The sequence below is a fragment of the Kogia breviceps genome, chromosome 7 (genome assembly GCF_026419965.1).
Source record: "Kogia breviceps isolate mKogBre1 chromosome 7, mKogBre1 haplotype 1, whole genome shotgun sequence".
Classification (NCBI taxonomy): domain Eukaryota; kingdom Metazoa; phylum Chordata; class Mammalia; order Artiodactyla; family Physeteridae; genus Kogia; species Kogia breviceps.
In genome coordinates, this window is record NC_081316.1 from 48,277,009 (window position 1) to 48,298,056 (window position 21,048).

At 46.0% G+C, this 21,048-nt stretch overlaps 1 protein-coding gene across 2 annotated transcripts in view; it reads left to right on the forward strand.

The window, feature by feature from the left end:
• The window catches only part of VSTM5 (V-set and transmembrane domain containing 5), a 30,157-nt gene that overhangs the window by 674 nt on the left and 8,435 nt on the right, over nucleotides 1-21,048 (forward strand). The window contains exon 1 of one of the 2 annotated variants that reach the window (XM_067038289.1): nucleotides 874-1,004. The exons of the other annotated variant lie outside the window; for it this stretch is intronic. Coding sequence (XP_066894390.1) covers nucleotides 953-1,004 — 52 coding nt within the window. The 5' untranslated portion in view covers nucleotides 874-952. Of the gene's footprint in view, nucleotides 1-873; nucleotides 1,005-21,048 lie in introns of those variants that run through there. 2 annotated transcript variants of the gene reach the window in all.

The window sequence follows — 21,048 nt, forward strand, 5'->3', positions numbered from 1 at the left end:
CCGCTCTGCCCGGAGCGGAGGGTTTTGGATGAGCTGTCTCCAGAATCCCCCGGCTTGGTGAGTCTGCATGTAACGCACAGCCCCACAGACTACCATGGACCCAAACCACAGATTAGAATGCAGTTCTACTTTATCATTTCATCATGATCCTTATGACCGTATGAGAATCGTTATGATTCTCGTTTTACAGATTAGTCATCTGAAGTGTAGAGCCTGACCAGTGCGGGGCCACTGGCTGCGGGAGGATCTATAGTAAGAGGCGCTGCTTACTAAGCGTGTTTGCGCTCACTGTCCCCGGGGTTTGACAACACTTCTTTCATTGCATCCTCGGAGCAACCCTAGGAAAAAAGTGCCACTCTTATCCCTGTTTCACAAGTGAGGAAGCCGATGCACAGCCGTCACCAGCTAGGCCGTGGTGGAGTTAGGATTTAAACCTGGGCAATCTAGCACGCTTGACCTTTATACCTCTCTAGCTAGAGCCCAGCTTTGGAGGCTGCAGATCTCAGAAACCCAAAAGGACTGGGAGGGGACATGTGCCTCTGGCTGTCTGTGGAGCAAGGAATAGCCAGCTAGTCCATCAGGTGGGTGGGTGTGTTTGGCCTTGCAGTGACCTTTTCTATCATTTGTCAACCCTTCAACATGTATTTCCAATCAGGCATTCTCATGCAACATCTGTACAGCTGTCCCAGGCATTCAAGGACCAACGATTCACCACAGTGTATAATTCATTTATTCACTTGCTCATTCATGGCACCCTCTGCTTCCAGGAAGCAGGCCACAATCGTACTGGGGATGCCATGGTTCACAGTCCTGTCCTCAGACGAGCAGACAAGAGTGCCGGCTTGGAGTGGCGAGTCCTGAGAGGCAGGAAGTGCCAAAGTTCTGGAAGCCCTAGAGGCTCAGGGGAATGAGGCCAAGCCTCCCAAAGGGAGCTGCACCTACCCAGTGACAGATGGATAGGAGCAGCCAGGGGAATGGGACAGAGGGAACACAGCGCATCTTAGGTAAAGAGGAAGCACATGCAAAACCAAGAGGAAGGGTCGAAGTTTTGCAGTTCTCCATTGAATAGTGACTCCTGCAAAGCTGTAAACTCCAGGAAGACAGATTCCCAGCGCTTGTCCAGTGCCAGCCAGAGTCTACCCCTTAAGGATAGTGAGTGGGTGTGCACCTGCCTCATGGGGGCCTGTGCTTCAGGGCCAGCACTGATGATGTAGAGGGGGCCTCCTCCCCCTCACCAGCTCCCTCCATTCTCTACCTCTTCAGCCCCTGCCCAAAGCTTCCACCCAGAAAGTCAGATATTCATCATCATTTACACTGAAGTCTGCATGAAAGCATGCTCCACAAACACAAACACACAAACACCCTGCATTTGAGGCCTTTTCTCTATAAACGGGACTGTTATGGACTGAATGTTTGTGTCCCCCTGAAATTCACATGTTGAGACCTCAGCCCCCAATGTGATGGTATGTGGAGGTGGAGCCTTTGGAAGGCAGTTAGGTTTAGAGGAGGTCATGATGGTGGGGCCTCCACGATGGGGGTAGTGTCCTTATAAGAAGAGGAAGAGACACCAGAGATCCCTCTCTCTATCTCTTTCTGCCATGTGAGGACGAAGCAAGATGGCAGCTCTCTGCAAGCCAGGAAGAGAGTCCTCCAAATCTGCCGTCACCTTGATCTTGTCCTAGCTCCCAGAACTATGCTGTTTAAGGCACCCAGTCTATGGTATTTTGTGATAGCAGCCCAAGCTAAGACAGAAATTGGTACCGAGAAGTAAAGTGCTGCTGTAACAAATACCCAGAAATGTGGAAGCAGCTTTGGGACTGAGTAATGGGTAGAAGCGGAGGAGTTTTGAAGTACATGCTAGAAATATGGACTCTAAGGGCCATTCTGGTCAGGTTTCAGGTGGAAATGAGGAACATGTTACTGGACAATAGAGAAAAGGTGATCCTTGTTAGAAAGTGGCAAAGAACTTGGCTGAGCTGTGTTCATGTTCTAGTGTTCTGTGGAAGGTAGAGCTTGGGAGTGAGGAGAAGTTAGATATTTAGCTGAGGAGATATTAAGCAGTGTCGAAGGAGCAACTTGGTCCCTCTTGTCTGCTTATAGTAAAATGCAAGAAGAGAGAAATGACTTGAAGAAGGAATTCTTAAGCAAAAAGGAACTAGAACTTAAAGATGTGGAAAATTCTCAGCCTATCTATGTTACAGAAAAAGAGAGCATGTTCAGAAGAGAACACGTAGATTGCGGCCAAACACTGTTTGATAAGATTAGCCTGGGTGTGAACCACAGGCCTAATCAGCCACCCTAGCAGAAACAACTCCAGTGAAACTGAAGTGGGTGAAGACAGAATGGAATGAGGGAAGGCTGTCAGATTTGATAGATCCTACAGGGCTGACTGTATCACTGTTTAGCTGTGTACACTATTTTTCAGGCTAAGAAAAGAATGACTCTGAAGGCAATTCAGCCAGCATCAGAGCTGTCTCCCCGGTTTCAAAAGGGTGGGGGTGGGGCATTGCCTTGCTTTCAACAGGCAAGATGGAGGCCTTGCAGAGTCTCCGGGGGACATGGAAATGCCCAGCAGAGCTGCAGGGGTGAGGGTGCACCCCTGTCTCAGTGGGTCCTAAAGGCAAGACCACCACCCCGGTGAGTCCAGAAGGCAGAGCATCGAACCAAAGAGCTAACGGCATTTACCTTGCTAGGTTTGGGGCTCACTTGGGACCCGTCACTCCTTACTTCTGATTTCTTCTGTTTGCAGTGGGAATGTCTATCCCATGTTTGTCCCACCACTGCATTTTGGAAGTACCTAACTTACCTGGTTTCACAGGTTCAAAGCTGGAGAGTAATTTTCTTTCAAGATGAATCATACCCCAAGTCTCTGACAGGAGTTAAGACTTTTGGAGCTGTTGGGATGGAATGAATGTATTTTGCATGCAAGAATTCATTGCATGAATTTTGGGGGGTCAGGGGCAGGATGTTATGGACTGAATGTTTGTGTCCCCCAGAAATTCATATGTTGAAGCCCTAACTCCCCATATAATGGTACGTGGAGGTGGGTGGGACCTTTGGGAGGCAATTAAGTTGAGATGAGGTCACGAGGGTGGGACTTCCATGAGGGGATTAATGTCTTTATAAGAGGAAGAGACTAGCGCTCCCTGTCTCTACATGTGAGGATGCAGCAGGAAGGCGGCCATCTACAAGCCGGGAAGAGGGTCCTCACAGAGAACTGAGTCTGTTGTCACCTTGACCTTGGACTTCGCAGCCTCCACAGCTGTGAGAAGTAAATGTTGTTTAGGCCCCCCAGTTTTTGGTATTTTGTTATAACAGCTCAAGCTGAGTAAGACAGGGACCTAAAAGCATATCCCCTCTGAAAGCTGGCAGGCCTCTTGCACCTGGCCAAGGAGGAGCGCTTTTCTAGGACCCTTGTTCGTTTCCTTTCTCAGCTCTCAACATGGGAAGTTATCCATCAGGCCTCCTGCTCATCAATGCTCCCGCTCATTTGGAAGCAGATGATCCAAGACTCAAGCAGGAAAGTTTTGGGTTTTTTTGTTGTTGGTTTTTTTGTTTGTTTGTTTTTAATTGAAGTATAGTTGATTTACAATGTTGAATTAATTTCTGCCATACAGCTAAGTGATTCATATATATATATATATACATATATGTATGTATATATATATATATATATATATATACATTCTTTTTTTTTTTTTTTTTTAAGTTTTTATTTTATTTATTTACTGTAGTACGCGGGTCTCTCACTGTTGTGGCCTCCCCCGCTGCGGAGCACAGGCTCTGGACGCACAGGCTCCGCGGCATGTGGGATCTCCCCGGACCGGGGCACGAACCCGCGTCCCCTGAATCGGCAGGCGGACTCTCAACCACTGCGCCACCAGGGAAGCCCTATACATTCTTTTTTAAATATTCTTTTCCATTCGGGTTTATCATAGGATATTGAATATAGTTCCCTGTGCTATACAGTAGGACCTATTGTTAAGTAGGAAAGTTTAGCTAATGACCTGGGCCAAGTCAGCTTGCTTCCTATGCTCCAACCCCAGCTTCTAAAAAGCAGCCCGCTCCCCCAGCACGCACACACAGCCACACACGTGCACTACACGCACGAGTGCCCTTTAACATCCCCACTTTACCAGGGTGGAGCCAGGGATGGAGGAGCTAACCCCACTGAGTCACTCATGGCCCAGTGCCCAGGAGAACAGAGGAACAGCATGGGGGCTGAGCCTGGGTCTGGGGAGGGAGTTGATAGGCCAGAGCGGCCACAACCAGATGGAGCTATGGGTTCTGGCTTAGCTGGAGGTGCCATGGGAGGGGAGGGAGAGCCGGTGTTGGAGGAATCCCCTGGAGGCCCCGGGGAGACACCGGGATCCATTATGCCAGGACAAGGCCCCACTGGTCACCTATGCAGCCGTCCACAGTTACTAAGCAGTTATGGTGTATCGGGCTTTGCACTGGCCCAGGTGAAACAAATGAGGCGTGGTCTCTCTCTGCACTGTCCTCTCTGATTTATAGACAATGATCTTGCATACCTCTAAAGGTACCCACCCAAAAGAGTGGTGCTTGGGTGTGCTTTTAAAAATGCAATAAAAAAAAAATGCAGTCATGCTGTGCTTGTTACTCAGCAACTTACTTTTTACAGCAATTTATTTATTTTTGGCCATGCCACACCATTTGTGGGAACTTAGGTCCCTGACCAGGGATTGAACCCGGGCCTTTGGCAGCGAGAACACCGAGTCCTAACCACTGGACCACCAGGGAATTCCCTTTTTACAGCAGTTTTTTAAGCTCTGTCCATGTTGATAGCCTAGATCTTGCTCATTCCTCTCAACTGCTATCCGTATGTCATTGTATCCACATGCTACTTTTTCCTTAGCTAGCCCCCTCCCTTCTAATGGACATGTCAGCTTTCAGATTTTAGCCCTCCCTGGGGGGAGAACAGAGCCCTGATACAGGGTGCTGAGTGCAGTGCTATTGATATGCACATCGTATGGGGGATGAGGAAGGCCGGGGGCCACCTCCAGGCTGACAGGTACCCCCTGCACACACATCTCCTCTCCTTGGGGGTAGTGCTCAAAAAATGGCTGGGGGATTACACTGAAGCTGTTAAGGGAGGGGCGGGGTCAGCCAGAAAGTCACCCAAATTTCTCCATTTCTGGTCTCCCACGGAGTCCTGAGTATATTCTCTGCTGGTCTGGGAAGGGGCTGCAGTCAGGAGATTCTCCTTTCTCCATTGTGCCCAGGACTTAAGGACACCTATTTATTTCATCTGCTCTAAGACGTTTTTTTTTACTTTTAGTATTCCGCTATATCTAAAGTCAAGATTCATGTTACAAATAAATAACTTTGCTGTAATCTCTGTCAGCCTGGACTGAAGTTGAGTCCTTCCCGAATGTGTGTTGCTTTGTCGGTCACCATCACCGGGAAGCATCCTCCTACCTGGGGAACGGGAATGAAGAAGGTGAGGTTGAGTCTTGAAAGATGAGTAAGGGTGTATAGCAGGACAGGGTAGAGAAGAGAGTTTTAGGCATACAGCAAGTGCTCAAAAAGTAGGTTCACCCATCCTCTTGGGACCTGGCAGGGTCTGGGTGTGCTAAGCGAAGGAAGAGGAAGTGGAGAAGTGGGAGAGTTGCCTTGGTAGGCACCTACTGGAAACTTAACTGGTCCCCCACTCAGCGACCCCACTGACACTGCACCCCCGTAGCCTCTGCTCTCAAACACTGGGCTGCCTGCACCTGGATTCTCCCTGGAACACAGTCTCAGGGTCAGAAAGTATTTACTCACCTAGCAGAAATGGGAGTGGGAGAGAGGTATCATTGGCAAGTATGAAGTTGGGCAATGATTTTCTCCCGTAACTGGTTTGCTGGGCTGGGAAGGCACCGGTCAGCCCTGTGGGCAAAGGGGAAAGGACACACTGGACCGTAAAGCGAGCACGGAACATTCCTGCTGTTCACTGTGGTCCAGGAAGCACAGTGGCCTTTCCCCTGCTGAGGCACATCCCTAGGGGCAGCTCAGGCCAGTGACATGCTGATCCCAGAGGAACCCCGCTGCTCTGGGGCTTCCTGGGGAGTCCCCAGCTGGGAAGGGGCAGGGCCTGAGGGGCTGGTTCCAGTCCCGTGCTGGCAGTAAGCCCTGTACATGGGGTCACCTTCATTCTCTGAGTGCACAGGGCCAGGAGGGTGGGCTGTTTAGCGGTTCTCAGCCAAGGCTGCACATGAGAACCTCCCGGAGGGCTTGTAAGACCTACAGATGCCCACACCCTACCCCAGATGGTTACATCAGTCTCTTTGAGGGCAGGACCCAACACTGTTTCGTTTCAAGTTAGGCTCCTGGGGTGACCCTAATGGGTGGCCAGGCAGAGAGTTCCTGGACTAGACCATTTCCGTGTCCCCTCCATTCATCTTATCTTAAGCAAAGAGCTGGGCATGAACAGTGCATCTTTCTCCCATCTAAGTGTGTGGGTGTTCTCAGAACACCCACCATTGTATGCAGATGAGTCTCGCTTATGCCATCCTGACAAACCCATGATACTCTGCCACCAGGCTTAGGTCAAGAGAGAAGGCTGCTTTGCTTTGAAGTTTGGTTTGGTTCAGTAAATGGTTCCTGAGCACCTGTTGTATTGGGAGCACCATGCCAGGAGCCAGGGGTACTCAGCACGGTGCCTGCAGTGGGGGGAAATCACATGACCCAGAGGGGAGGTCAGATCCTACCCAGATGATTTGAGGTCAGATGCCCAGGGAGTACTGAGAAAAGCATTTAGCTCAGCTGAGAGTTGGAAGGAGTCTTCTCAAAGAAGAAGCCTCGAAGGCAAAGTAGGAAGAAGCCAGGTGAGCCGGGAGGAGGAAGGTTCTGAGCGACAGGAAATAATGAGCACAGACACAGCACCGCCACCTTCTCGCGTTTGGGGCCAGTAGCAGGTGACAATTCTTTAGTTAAGTTTTTCAGCTCTGGTCAATTTCTTCATATTCAATCTGATAAGTTGTCTTAACAGTTAAAGGACTGGGGCTTGGGAAGGTCTTGGATCTTAAGTGCTGGAATATTTCCTCTGATAGACTCTTACACGAGTGCCAGGGGATCAGGAGGGAGATGTGGGTCCCTCGGCACCAGACGCTGGCCAGGGGACCTAACGTGAGCCTTCTCTGGCTGTTTGCCCTTCCGTCCTATTACAGTATCCCCACCCCAGGCTCACTGTGGGGCTGGATCACATTCCTTTTGGAGGCCAGTGCCCAAAAGCGGAACACCAGACCCGCTCTTTCCTCTTGCCATCAAGCAGGCCTTCTGCGTGCCCTGGGTTGGGAGTTCAGGAGTCCTTGAACCAGAGCTTGTTCTTTGATGTCAGGTAGACTGTCAATTCAGTTTGACAGCCCCAGTGTGAATGAGCCATCCGTCATGTCACACACTGCTGGGGTGCTGGCGATTCGGACCTAAGTGTGTGCTTGCCTGCTCCTTCTCGCGGGGGAGACGGGCAGTCACTCATCCAACACGAATGCAAAGCCAGCTGGGAACTGTGCTGTGGGAGCCGAGTGGGGCCTGGCAGAGGAATGACATTTAAGATGGGCCTTTAGGAGTGAACAGAAGGCTGAGAATGGGGATGGGTGATCTGAGCTGAGCTAGAGGGAGTAAGCCACAGTGGGGAGTGGTCCACAGTTTGGTGCAGCTGGAACTGGGGGGTGGCAAGGAGTCTTGGGAAATGGGGAAGGAAAAGAAGGTTGAGGCGAGACGTTTTAGGTCTTTCAGAGCCAGGAGAGACACAGCAAGATGTGTAGTTTAGAAAGATCACTAATAATAGCCTCTAGCCAACTGAAGAGAAGAAAAGCCAGTACCTCCTGAGTTTTTATCATTGTTAATAGCAGTTACAAGGCAATAATATCTGTGACTATTTATTGAGCACCACATACTTTGTGCTAAGCACTGTAACAACTGCTTTTCCATGCAACTTCACAGTAATCCTGCAAATAGGTATTATTAGTCCCCATTTTATAGATGGGGAAACTGAGGCTCAGAGAGGTTGAGAGACTTGCCTAAAGACATTCATTCTTTCATCAGGTGTTTATGGGAAACCCAAAGTGCCAGGCGCTGTGCTAGGCCCAGGGGAGTCAATGAAGAAAAAGCTAGACCAGCCCCTGTGTTCATAGCTGAAAGCTGATCTGGGAGGATGGAGCATTAATCAAGAGAAATTGCAATGGACAGGGATAAGTTGATAGAGAGGGACAGAGAGCCATGGGAACCCAGAGCTGGGACCCCTAACCTGGTGTTGAGGGACTGTGGAAGGCTTCCTGGTAGAAGTGATGTTTAAACTAAGACCTGTAGGATGAAGAGGAATGGCCCTTTAGTCTCGTTGAAGGAGGAGCTTTGTACTCTAACTGTGGTACCCAGTCACGTGTGTGCCTGAATTATTTTTTGATCACTCAACACCCCTCTTCCAAGTGCCTTCAGGCCTCCTGTAAAAAGAATTATTGGGAGGTCGCCACCTCATTTCCTCCTTCATCCTCCTGTTCCACACACATTTCCACAGAAGTGTCTGAGGAGCACCCCACCGCCTGGTTCCCCAGGCTGGCCACTGACTCAGGCCTGCCATAAGTCCTGCAGCCCAGATCTGCAGAGGGAAAACCCAGCAGCACCCCATCCCCCAAGCTTGGGCAGGGCCAGGCAGCCACCTTTGCCATACCTGGCTTCCTTGACATCCGAGTAGAAACACAGCAGTGACTTGACCATAGCCTGTGACCATTCAGAAAAGTGTTTGGCTTTCTAGCAAGGGTGGCTCTTGCTTAAGTCGGAAAGATTCCAGAAGGAATTCCACAGGGAGGAATTTCGGGTCACCCAGTCTCTTGCCACACCTCCACAAGTGGATCACAGATTTACAAACGCTGATTCAAGTTCTATACGTGTTATGTAATTTGGGCTGGAAGAACGAGCCTCCTTCACTCAACACTCCAGCTCACAGTCTCAGATCTACTGCTTCAGTCCCTGGTACAACTCCAGCTCCTGCTTACACACCCATGAGGATGGGGAGCTCACTACCTCAATAAGCAGCTCAGTGCATCTTCAAAGAATTCTCGTTCTTTGAAGAATAATCGTTCAATAATGATTGAATGGGCACCAAGTGTTAGAAACTGTGATAAGCTCCTTATATGTCTTGCCTCCCTTAAACTTCATTCTGCTGCCGGAGGTGGGCACAACCCTATTATAGTATACTTATTTCATTGGTACGGTAACAGAGACTGAAAGAAGCAAATTTACCCCAGATCACACAGCTGTTATTGGCAGACCTAAATGTTGAGGATAAGTCTGCCTGACTCCAGGTCTATGAATGCATGCGTTATACACACACTCTCTCAGTTCTTTTCACCGGAACCCATCTTCTTTCAATCTTTACACACTGGTCCTCGTTCTGGCAATGATTGGGTGTCTCGAGTCTTCCCTTCTCCAAGATGAGAAGTTCTGCAGCAGAGGCTCTTCCCCTGCCTGGCAGAAGTGGTATTAACTGTGCTCGGGAAGGAGAGGAGGGGCCAGCTTTCAGGGATCCTAGCAGCATCCTCAGTGCCCCCTTTGCCCAAAGTTCTAAGGTTATTGTCCTGGGACCAGCAGCAGCATTACCTAGGAACTTGTTAGTGATGCAAACTCTGGGGCCTCACCCCAGACCTGCTGAATGAGAGACTAGGGATGGGGCCCAGCAATTGTTTCAATAAGCCCTCCAGGTGATTCTGATGCAACTAAATGTTGAGAACCATTGCCTTATAACATTGCAGAGAGTAGAGGCAAAGGGAAATACTTAGGTAACTCATTCTTCCTCCCTAACCCAAAAGCATCTCTAAAAATAGGACCAGATATAATAAAATTTGAGGGATGCCAGAAAGAGCCCATTTCCCCCAAATAGCTTGCTGAAAGGCTGTCACAGGGCCTCAAACATTCCTTTTTCACACAACGGCCCTTCATTCCTTTGGTTTAGGCTTTGTTAAATGTCCCTAGGAAGTAGGTATGGGCTTCAGCTGCGAACCCCTTAGTGCAGACTCGTTCAGCGGTTTTCAGTCTTGGCTGTACACTAGAATCATGTGGGGACTTTTTAAAATCACAGAGGCTTTGGTCTCACCCCCAAAGATTCTAAACTCATAGTCCAGGGTAGGATTTTTAAAAGCTTCTCCAGGGCTTCCCTGGTGGCGCAGTGGTTGGGAGTCCGCCTGCCGATGCAGGGGACACGGCTTCGTGTCCCGGTCCGGGAGGATCCCACATGCCGCGGAGCGGCTGGGCCCGTGAGCCATGGCCACTGAGCCTGCGCGTCTGGAGCCTGTGCTCCGCAACGGGAGAGGCCACAACAGTGAGAGGCCCGGGTACCGCAAAAAAAAAAAAAAAAAAAAAAAAGCTTCCCCAAATGGTCTAATATTCAAAGATTGACAATAACTAGATTCGATCAGGTGGTTCCCCTTGGTCCAGTCTGCTGGCCGGGGAGGTGGGTTTGCCGGGCCCTCTCTGCGAGGCTCTGAGAAGAGATTGGGTGGAGCTGATCAGATGCCAAAGGAGCTAATTATGGATTTGCATGTAGCGTGTGTGACTCTGGGCTGGTGCTCCATCAGTGTCAGTCCCCTTGACTTACTTTCCCAAATTCTTGTTGAATGGGAGGAGGCTGGATTGAGTCTGGGTGAAAAATCAGAGAAGAGAGCTCCTGTGCCCCCTGGAACTGTTCCTAGCCGTCAAGCTCTCTCACCTACATTTTTTTTAAATTGAATCATTAACAGCTAAGCCATGATAATCCTTAATTACAAATGAGGAAATAGTGGCTCAGAGAGGGGAGGGGATTTGCGCAGTTGTTCAGCTAGGGCCTGGCGCAGCTGAAACAGGACCTGGGTCTTCTGATTCCAGGGCTTCCCCAGCCGGCGTTTGCCCTCCTCTGCCACCCTCTGTCCCCACAGGCAGGTAAATGTGCCTTCCTGGCATCTGGGGAGAAGGGCGGCGTTTCCTCTCTGCCGGCAGAAAAGGTGCCGAGGAGAACATCGGGTGAGTGTGGTGGCCCAGAAGCCACAGGGCATTTCAAGCAGGAGAGGGTGCTCCGTGGTGTCCCAGGAGGACGAGGTCATCTGCTGGGAATGAGGAGGAATTTGGAGGTCAAAGAGATTGGAGGGACATAATAACCATGGAGAAAGGAAGAGTGAATTTACGTGAACAATACATTAAGATAGGCAGTCTGGAGGGCCCTCTCGAACGTGCACTGGAATCTGTGTGCACTGTTGTTCTGGAGAGTGTCGGCCGGGGGATGTTCTCCTGCCGTGCTGACTGCTCAGGTCTCAGGTCTGGGCAGAGAGGAAGTGAAGAGCTGTTGATCCAGGGTGAGGGTTTTGCTAGTAGATGTGATTAAAAGACAGAGGCCACTGGAGTTGGAAGAATCTTGGCAAGAGTGTTTGGGACATGATGGGCTATGGAACCCAGGCTGGAGAGGCAGGGGTGTGAGAATGATGGATTGGGAAAGGTAGAGAGAGTTGGAGTGGAAGGACGGAGGAGGCCAGTGGGAGATGTTGAACAGTAAACAGGAAGGAGAGAAGGTTGTGGTCAGAACAGGCTGCTCTACTGGAGACCGAGGTAGAGGGAGAATCTTCTTGTAGACGAGGATGCTGGAGGTATGTAGGATGATGCCATACCTTGCAGTAGAGTTGCCAACGTGTTTGAAGAGTGAAGAGGAGACTGGGGGAACAGAGCACTCACAATTGTGAGGAGGGGAGAGGGTGAAACAAACTCAAGGGAAGAGGATTTTTCTGAAGCGGATGGAGGAGTGATGGTCTAAACCAATGGTATCCAATAGAAATATAATGTGAGCCACACATGCAAGACATGTATATAATTCTAAATTTTCTAGTGGTCACATTAAAAAAGAAACAGGCACAGGTTTTTTTTGTTTGTTTGTTTGTTTGTTTTGCGGTACGCAGGCCTCTCACTGTTGCGGCCTCTCCGGTTGCGGAGCGCAGGCTCCGGACACACAGGCTCAGTGGCCATGGCTCACGGGCCCAGCCGCTCCGCGGCACGTGGGATCTTCCCGGACCGGGGCACGAACCCGCGTCCCCTGCATTGGCAGGCGGACTCTCAACCACTGCGCCACCAGGGAAGCCCAAGCACAGTTAATTTTAATATATTTTGTTTTACCCAATATGTCTAAAATATTATTTGTACATGTATTCAATATAAAAAATTATTAATGAGATATTTTACATTCTGTTTAATATACGAAGTACCAAGTCTTCAAAATCTGGTGTGTATTTTACATTTAGAGCACATCTCAATTAGGACTAGCTAATTTCAAGTGCTCAATAGCTACTGCGGCTTTCAGCTACCACATGGGAAAGCCCAGGTCTAGACTCTTGCTTCTTGTCACATCTGTCTCCCAAGTCCTTACCAGCACTGAGTGATGTGCTATTTTGGGAAACATAAAAGAAGTGAAAAACTCCACCTCTATACTCAAAGTGCCTTATCTTATTAGAGGCAGCTGTGGAGCAGTGAATGGAGAGTTGGGTTCCAGTCTCAGGTCTGATTTTCTACTTGTCAGGGATTTGGACACTTATACTGTGACTCAGCCTCAGTTTCCTCATTTTTTTCTTAATGAATAAATGTACTGCTGGCTTAATAAGATTTTGATTGTAAAACATTCTGATCACAAACTTTTTTAAAAATTGAAGTATAGTTGATTTACAGTATTAGTTTCAGGTATATAACATTGTGTTTCAAAAATTTTATTGATTATAATCCACTTATAGTTTAAAATATTGGCTATATTCCCTGTGCTGTACAATATATCCTTGTAGCTTATTTATTTTATATACAGTAGTTTGTATCTCTTAATCCCCTACCCCTATTTTGCTCCTCCCCCTTCCCTCTTCCCACTGGTAACCACTGGTTTGTTCTCTGTATCTGTGAGTGTTTCTGTTTTGTTATATTCACTAGTTTGTTTTATTTTTTAGATTCCACTTATAAGTGATATCATACAGTATGTCTTTCTCTATCTGACTTATTTCACTGAGCATAATACCCTCTAAGTCCATCCATGTTGTTGCAAGTAGAAAAATTTCATTCTTTTTCAGGGCTAATATTCAATATAAACTGTGTGCTTATACCACATTTTCTTTATCCATTCATTGTTGATGGATACTTAGGTTGCTTCCATATCTTGGCTATTATAAATAATGCTGCTATGAACATTGGGGGCATATATCTTTTCAAGTTAGTGTTTATTGTTTTCTTTGGATATATACCCAAGAGTGGAAGTTCTGGATCATATGGTAGTTCTATTTTTAGTTTTTTGAGGAACCTCCATAGTGTTTTCCACAGTGGCTGCACCACTTGACATTCCTGCCAACAGTGTCCAACGGTTCTCTTTTCTCCACATCCTCACCAACATTTGTTATTTGTAGTTTTTGATGATGGCCATTTGACAGGTGTGAGGTGATAGCTCATTGTGGTTTTTTAAATATATATATATTTATATTTATGTATGATTGTTTCTTTTAATTTATTTATTTATTTTTGGCTGCGTTGGGTCTTCGTTGCTGCACGCAGGCTTCCTCTAGTTGCGGCGAGCGGGAGCTTCTCTTTGTTGCAGTGCATGGGCTTCTCATTGTGGAGGCTTCTCTTGTTGCAGAGCACAGGCTCTAGGAGCATGGGCTTCAGTAGTTGTGGCACGTGGGCTCAGTAGTTGTGGCTCATGGGCTCTAGAGCACAGGCTCAGTAGTTGTGGCGCACGGGCTTAGTTGCTCCGCGGCATAAGGGATCTTCCTAGACCAGGGCTCGAACCCATGTCCCCTGCATTGGCAGGCAGATTCTTAACAACTGCCACCAGGGAAGTCTTCATTGTGGTTTTGATTTACATTTCCCTGATTAACCATGTTGAGCATATTTTCACAGGCCTATTGGCCTTCTGTGTGTCTTCTTTCGAAAAATGTATATTCAAGTCTTCTGCCCATTTCTTAATTGGGTTGTTTGGGTTTTATTAATAGTGAGTTGTATGAGCTGTTTATATATTTTGAATATTAACGCCTTATTGGTTATATCATTTGAAAATATTTTCTCCCATTCAGTTGTTTGTGTTTTTTTGTGTTTTTTTTTGTCAATGGTTTCCTTTGCTGTGCAAAAGCTTTTAAGTTTACTTAGATCCTGTTTTGTTTCCTTTACGTTAGGAGACAGATCAAAGAAATGTTGCTATGTTTTATGTCAAATAGTATTCTGCCTATGTTTTCTTCCAGGAGTTTTACAGTTTCAGGTCTTACATTTAGGTCTTTAATCTATTTTGAGCTTATTTTTGTGTATGGTGTAAGAAAATGTTCTGATTTCATTCTTTTACATGTAACTGTTCAGTTTTCTCAGCACCATTTATTGAATAGACTATCTTTCCTCCACTGTGTATTCTTGCCTCCTTTATCATAGATTAATTGACCATAGGTGCATGGGTTTATTTCTGAGCTCTCTATTCAGTTCCATTAATCTTTGTGTCTGTTTTTGTGCCAGTACTATGCTGTTTTGATTACTGTAGCTTTATAGTATAGTCTGAAGTCAGGGAGCATGATACCTCCAGTTTTGCTCTTCTTTCTCAAGATTGTTGTGGCTAATTTGGGGTCTTTTGTGTTTCCATACAAATTTTAAAATTATTTGTTTTAGTTCTGAGAAAATTGCCATTGTTTTGATAGGGATTGCATTGAATCTGTAGATAACCTTGGATACTTTGGACATTTTAATAGTATTAATTCTTTCAATCCATCTTACCATAGTATATCTTCCCATGTGTTTGGGTTGTCTTCAGTTTCATTGAAGACAACAGTGTCTTATGGTTTTCTGAGTACAGGTGTTTTACCTCCCTAGGTAGGTTTATTCCTAGGTATTTTATTCTTTTTGATGTGATGGTAAATGGGATTGTTTCCTTAATTTTTCTACCAGATAGTTTGTTGTTAGTGTATAGAAATGCAACAGATTTCTGTATATTAATTTTGTATCCTGCAATTTTACCAAATTAATTAATGAGCTCTATAGGTTTTTGCTGGTATCTTTAGGATTTTCTTTGTATAGTATCATGTATAATATCATGCAAACAGTGACAATTTTACTTCTTCCTTTCCAATTTGGATGCCTTTCATTTCTTTTTCTTCTCTGATTGCTGTTGCTAGGACCTACAATACTATGTTGAACAAACGTGGCAAGAGTGGGAATCCTTGTCTTCTTCCTGATCTTAGAGGAAATGCTTTTAGCTCTTCACCATTGAGTATGATGTTAGCTGTAGGTTCGTTATATATGACCTTTATTATGTTGAGGTATATTCCCTGTATGCCCACTTTCTGGAGAGTTTTATAATAAACGGATGTTAAATTTTGTCAGAAGCTTTTTCTGCATCTGTTGAGATGAGCATATGCTTTTTATTCTTCAGCTTATTAATGTGACATATCATATTGAATTTCTAAAGTTGAACTGTTCTTGCATCCCTGGTATAAATCACACTTGATCATGGTGTATGATTGTTTTAATGTATTGTTGGATTCGGTTTGCTAGTATTTTTTAAATTTAATTAATTAATTATTATTATTATTATTATTTTGGCTGTGTTGGGTCTTCATTGCTGCATGCGGGCTTTCTCCAGTTGCAGCGAGCGGGGGCTACTCTTTGTTGTGGTGTGCAGGCATCTCATTGTGGTGGCTTTTCTTGTTGAGGAGCCCAGGCTGTAGGCGTGCAGGCTTCAGTAGTTGTGGCTCATGGGCTGTAGAGTGCAGGCTCAGTAGTTGTGATGCATTGGCTTAGTTGCTCCACAGCATGTGGGATCTTCCCGGACCAGGGCTCGAACCCATGTCCCCTGCATTGGCAGGTAGATTCTTAACCATTGTGCCACCAGGGTAGCCCCTGTTTGCTAGTATTTTGTTGAGGATTTTACTTCTATATTCATCAGTGATATTGGCCTGTGTTTTCTTTGTTTGTGATATCTTTGCCTGGTTTTGGTATCAAGGTGATGCTAGCCTAGTAGACGAGTTTGGAAGAGCTCCTTCATCTGCAATTTTTTGGAATAGTTCAGAAGGATAGGTGTTAATTCTTCTCTAAATGTGTGGTAGAACTCACCTGTGAAGCCATCTGATCCTGGAATTTTGTTTGTTGGGAGTTTTTAAAATTACTGATTCAACTTCATTACTGTTAATTGCTCTGTGGATATTTTCTATTTCTTCTTGCTTCAGTCTTGGGAGATTATATGTTTCTAAGAATTTGTCCATTTCTTCTAGGTTGTCCATTTTATTGGTATAAAGTTGTTAGTAGTAATTTCTTAGGAGCCTTTGTATTTCTGTAGTGTCAATTGTAACTTCTTTTTCATTTCTGACCTTATTGATTTGAGCCCGTTCTCTTTTTTTCTTGATGAGTCTATCTAATGGTTTATCAATTTTATTTATCTTTTCAAAGAACCAGCTCTTAGTTTCATTGATTTTTTTTCTATTTTTTTAAATCTCTATATATTTCTGCTCTGATCTTTTTGATTTCTTTCCTTCTAATTTTGGTTTTTTGGTTGTTCTTCTTTTTCTAGTTCCTCTAGGTGTAAGGTTAGGTTGTTATTTGAGTTTTTTTTTGTTTGTTTCCTGAGGTAAGTTTGTATTGCTATAAACTTCCCTCTTAGAACTGCCTTTGCTGCAACCCATAGATTTTGGGTCACTGTGTTTTCTTTGTTTCCAAGTATTTTTTTTTATTTCTTCTTTGATTTCTTTAGTGACCCATTGGTTGTTTAGTAGCATATTGCTTAGCCTCCATGTTTTTTTGGTTTTTGCAGTGTTTTTCCCTTATAGTTGACTTCTAGTCTCATAGCACTGTAGCCAAAATAGATGGTTGATATGATTTCACTTTTCTTAAATTTACTGAGACTTGTTTTGTGGCCTAGCATGTGATCTATCCTGGAGAATGTTCCGTCTGCACTTAAAAAGACTGTGTATTCTGCTGCTTTGGGGTGGAATATTCTTTATATATCTATTAAGTGACTCTGGTCTAATGTGTCATTTAAGGCCAGTATTTCCTTATTGATTTTCTGTCTGGATGATCTGTCCATTGACATAGTGGGGTGTTAAAGTCCCCTACTATTATTATGGTACTGTCAATTTATCCCTTTATGTCTGTTAATATTTGTTTCATCTATTTAGGTGCTCCTATGTTGGGTGCATATATTTAGTGATCAAATAAGTAAGTACCTGTGAAGCAAAAAACATGGGTCCTTAACCGCAGTCCCCTGCCTGTCTCACAGGTTGAGATAATGCCTGTGAAGTACTTTGTCAGTTGTGTATATGTGAATTACTAACATTATCATATGTGAAAAATCTGGGACTCTGACCCAGTCTTGGCATTCATTTTATTTATTGTTTTACTTTAAGTAATTCACAAACTCACTAAAATATTCTAACTGTTCAAAAGGATATAAAATTAAATGTAAAGCTTTCTTCCACCCCAGACACCCAGTTCCCTCCCCAAAGACAACCATGGCACCTGATTTTTAGAATACCCTTTGGGAGATGTCCTGTGCATATTATGGATAAATGTGCATATCTCTCTGTGTGTGTGTACACACGCACATATACATATCATTAGTTTACTCAAATGGAAACAGTCTCTACACACTGTTCTTCTCTGTGCTTTTTCATTAGTTTTGAGATCATCTAATATCAATGCATATAGATCTACCTCATTTAAAAAGTGCTGCTGTAGTATTCCCAAGTGTGAATATTGATAATTTATTTAACCAGTTCTGACTTAATAAGAAATATATATTTGGTCTCTGCTCCTGATTCCAGACACAGAGCTCCTAAAAACCTAGTAACTTCCTGGGTGATAGCAGCGATAGGACCATCTTTTGTTATAATATTTGGTCTTAGTCCCTGGTTCCAGACACATAAGCTTCTAAGACCCTTGGATTCTCCAGAGTGATGAGTGTTTTTTTGATTGTGACTCTTGGAAGATGAGGGCGCGTTTGCAGAGAAACCAACCATGTGATTAGAAAGTTGGAATTTTAGCCCCATCCCTGACCTCCCGGGAAGGGAGAAGGGCTGGGGATTTAGTTAATCACCAATTGCCAATGATTTAATCATACCTGTCATGGGATCTCCCCAAAAAACCCTAAGTGAAGGGAGTTGGGAGAGCTTCTGGGCTGGTGAACACATGGAGGTATTGGGAGGGCAGTGTGGCCCAAGAGGATATGGGAGCTCCACACTCCTTCCAACATACCTTGCCCTATGGCATCTCTTCCATGTGGCTGTTCCTGAGTTGTATCCCTTATAATAAAGTGCTCATAGTAAGTAAAGTGCTTTCCTGAATTCTGTGAGCTGTTCTAGCAAATTATCAAACCTGAATAGGGTGTCATGGGAACCTCCAATTTATACCCAGTTGGTCAGAAGTATAGGAAGCCTGGACTTGTGACTGGTGTCTGAAATGGGGAGCAGTCTTGTGAGAACGAGCCCTTAACCTGTGGAGTCTGCACTAACTTCAGGTAGTAAGTGTCAGAAGTGTTCTTTGTGGAATAAGAAACAGTTTTCCTTTACCTATGAACACATAGGTTGTCATCAGTCTTTTGCTACTGCAATTGACTATGCTGTGCTTCAGTGACAATATGTACACTTATAACTTTGCATCTATGTGCCCTTATTACTTATAGGATAAGTTCCTAAAAGTAGCATTTCTGGGTCAAGAGGTATGTGCTGTTTAATATTTCTATAGGTTTCAACATGTTGCCCTTCAAGCAGATTATACCCATTTATAATCTCCACAGTAATGATTGAGTATAACTTCTGCACACTTGTGGCCACATAATGTTATACAACTTTCTCATTGTTCCCTGTCCTATAGTAGCCAAGTCATTCAACTTTCCCAGCCTGGGTTTCACTGAGCTGTGATAAATGTGTATGACAGCTAGTACTTAACAAGTGTTACCAGTAGAAACGGTGGCGCTTGCTATTTTGGAGTGATTTTTCTGGTTGGGGTACAAGTACAGGAACCTGATGAAGAAAAGCAGCCTGCCAGCCTCGATCTAAACCTGCATCTGTCCATTTTGTTTGGGTTTGGCTGACATCTGGGTGACTTCCCAAGGCCATTATATGGCAATATAGGGGGGTGGGGGGGTGGGAGGAGCTCCCTCAGGGAAGAGCTGAGCTCTTTAGTCTCTGAGTAATCAGGCTCCAAGAGGGAGAATTACTACCTGAGCTAACGGGAGGGATAGGTACCCTGTAATTTATATGCAAATGTCAGTCATCAACACTAGTCATGGCATCTAAACCTGAAAGCCATTATTTGGGGTTTCTGTGTTGGCCCCTCATGAAGCTGTGTGTCCGAAATTCCAGGCTCACTTGTTTCAAGAATGGCAGAAGTCAGGCAGGGACATGGATATATTAGTTGCAGTTTAAAACCATCCCATTTCTCCTCCTAGCTATTTGACTCTCAGCATACTTGGGGCTGGGAAAGGGGTCTTGCCAGCTCTCCCTCAGCCAGACCTGTTGCCCCCTCAACTCAATACAGATCCAACCCCTTAATTTCCTGATCTCTCCAAATGGGCAGCAGTTCAACAGGCAGCACATGCATATTTGTTTATTTATTCATTCTTTCATACAGGCATATTGTGAGCACCTATGAAATGCCAGACCCTGTGCTGGACACTGGTGTTTCTGAGATGAATCGGAAACGAGTTCTCCCAGCAAAGATCTCACAGTCTAGGGCAGATCCACCATGCACGTGTGTGCTTCTTGCTCCCACCACCCCGTCTCCCCAGTCCAGACCAGAGACTGGCCCAGGTCTGGCCACACTCAGCACCTTAGGCTGTTCCCACCTGTTTGGGCTCCAGCCATGAGCTCTCCTGAAGGTGCATAGGACAAGCACATGCGGTGAGCCCAGGGCCGTGCAGGTGAGGTGTGTAGATGATAAAATCGTGAATTCTGCTGCCAGATTGCCCTTCCTGAAGCCCTGTTTAGAGCATGCCATGCTTCTACTTGAATACCATCCTAGGGCCTCACTGCCCGTGGATAACTCCTTCAGTTGATCCCCAGCCTGTGACAGATTCCTCATGGTAGAGCCCAACTTTGTTTCTTACTCACCAGGTCCCAAACATGAGGCTCCATCATGCTCCTCTAGGTGGGCTCACTTCTTTCTTAGCTGGGATTGCCCTTCCTCCCTTTCAAAATCTTATTCTTCAAGCCTCAACTGTAATGATGTCTTGCCCATTCCCCAGCTCCTGCAAACATCCTGGCTTATTATCGGGACAGTTGAAGAATACCCCGATTTCCATCTCTACTCAGCCACTTACCGTGACATTGCACAAATTACCTAACCTCAGTGGCTTGACCTCGCTCCTCTCTAAAATGGGGGTGATGATATACTCTTCACCAGGCCAGCGCCCACGAGCCAGTGCCCTGCCATGGAGGAAGCGTGGCGGGTGTGGGGCTGGGCTCAATCACTGGTGGGCGGTCCCCACTAAAAAGGGGATGCAGTGAGATTGCTGACCCATGGAAGCCAAAGGGTTAAGGGAAGAAGGGCTTTTGTCCTCTCTGTCCACCCAGAGCTGGCTGTCTCTACACCCCCACTGTGGAGCCCCCTTGGGTGCCTCAGAAATCAGCTGTTGTCTACCTTCGAGTTTTCTCTTTGCTCTTCAACGTTTCTCTGAGTCTCAGATGGGGTGACCAGCTGTGCTGTTTTGCCCATGACTGTCCTGATTTTAGCACTGAAACTCTTGAATCCTCGGAAGACTCTCAGCCCTGGGCAAACCATGAGGGTTGGTCACCTGAGGCTGGTGACACACTGATGGAGAGGGGTGAGCAGTGGGGACTGCAGCTCCTGGACGGGTACCTTGTGCTCAGCCCCACTGGGCCTTACATGTGTTGTGTCACCCCATCCTCACAGACCTCCTCCCGAGGTTTTCCAGTCCTCATTCCGCAGCAGAGGAAGCCAGGGCTCTCAGCAGTGAACGTGCCGTCTCTAGGCCTTGACAGCTAAGAGGTCCCCGGGGTGAACCTGTGTAGATGCTCTCACATCAGGTATCTCCACCGCACCTCACCGCACCTGGAATAACACTTCTGTGATGTGACT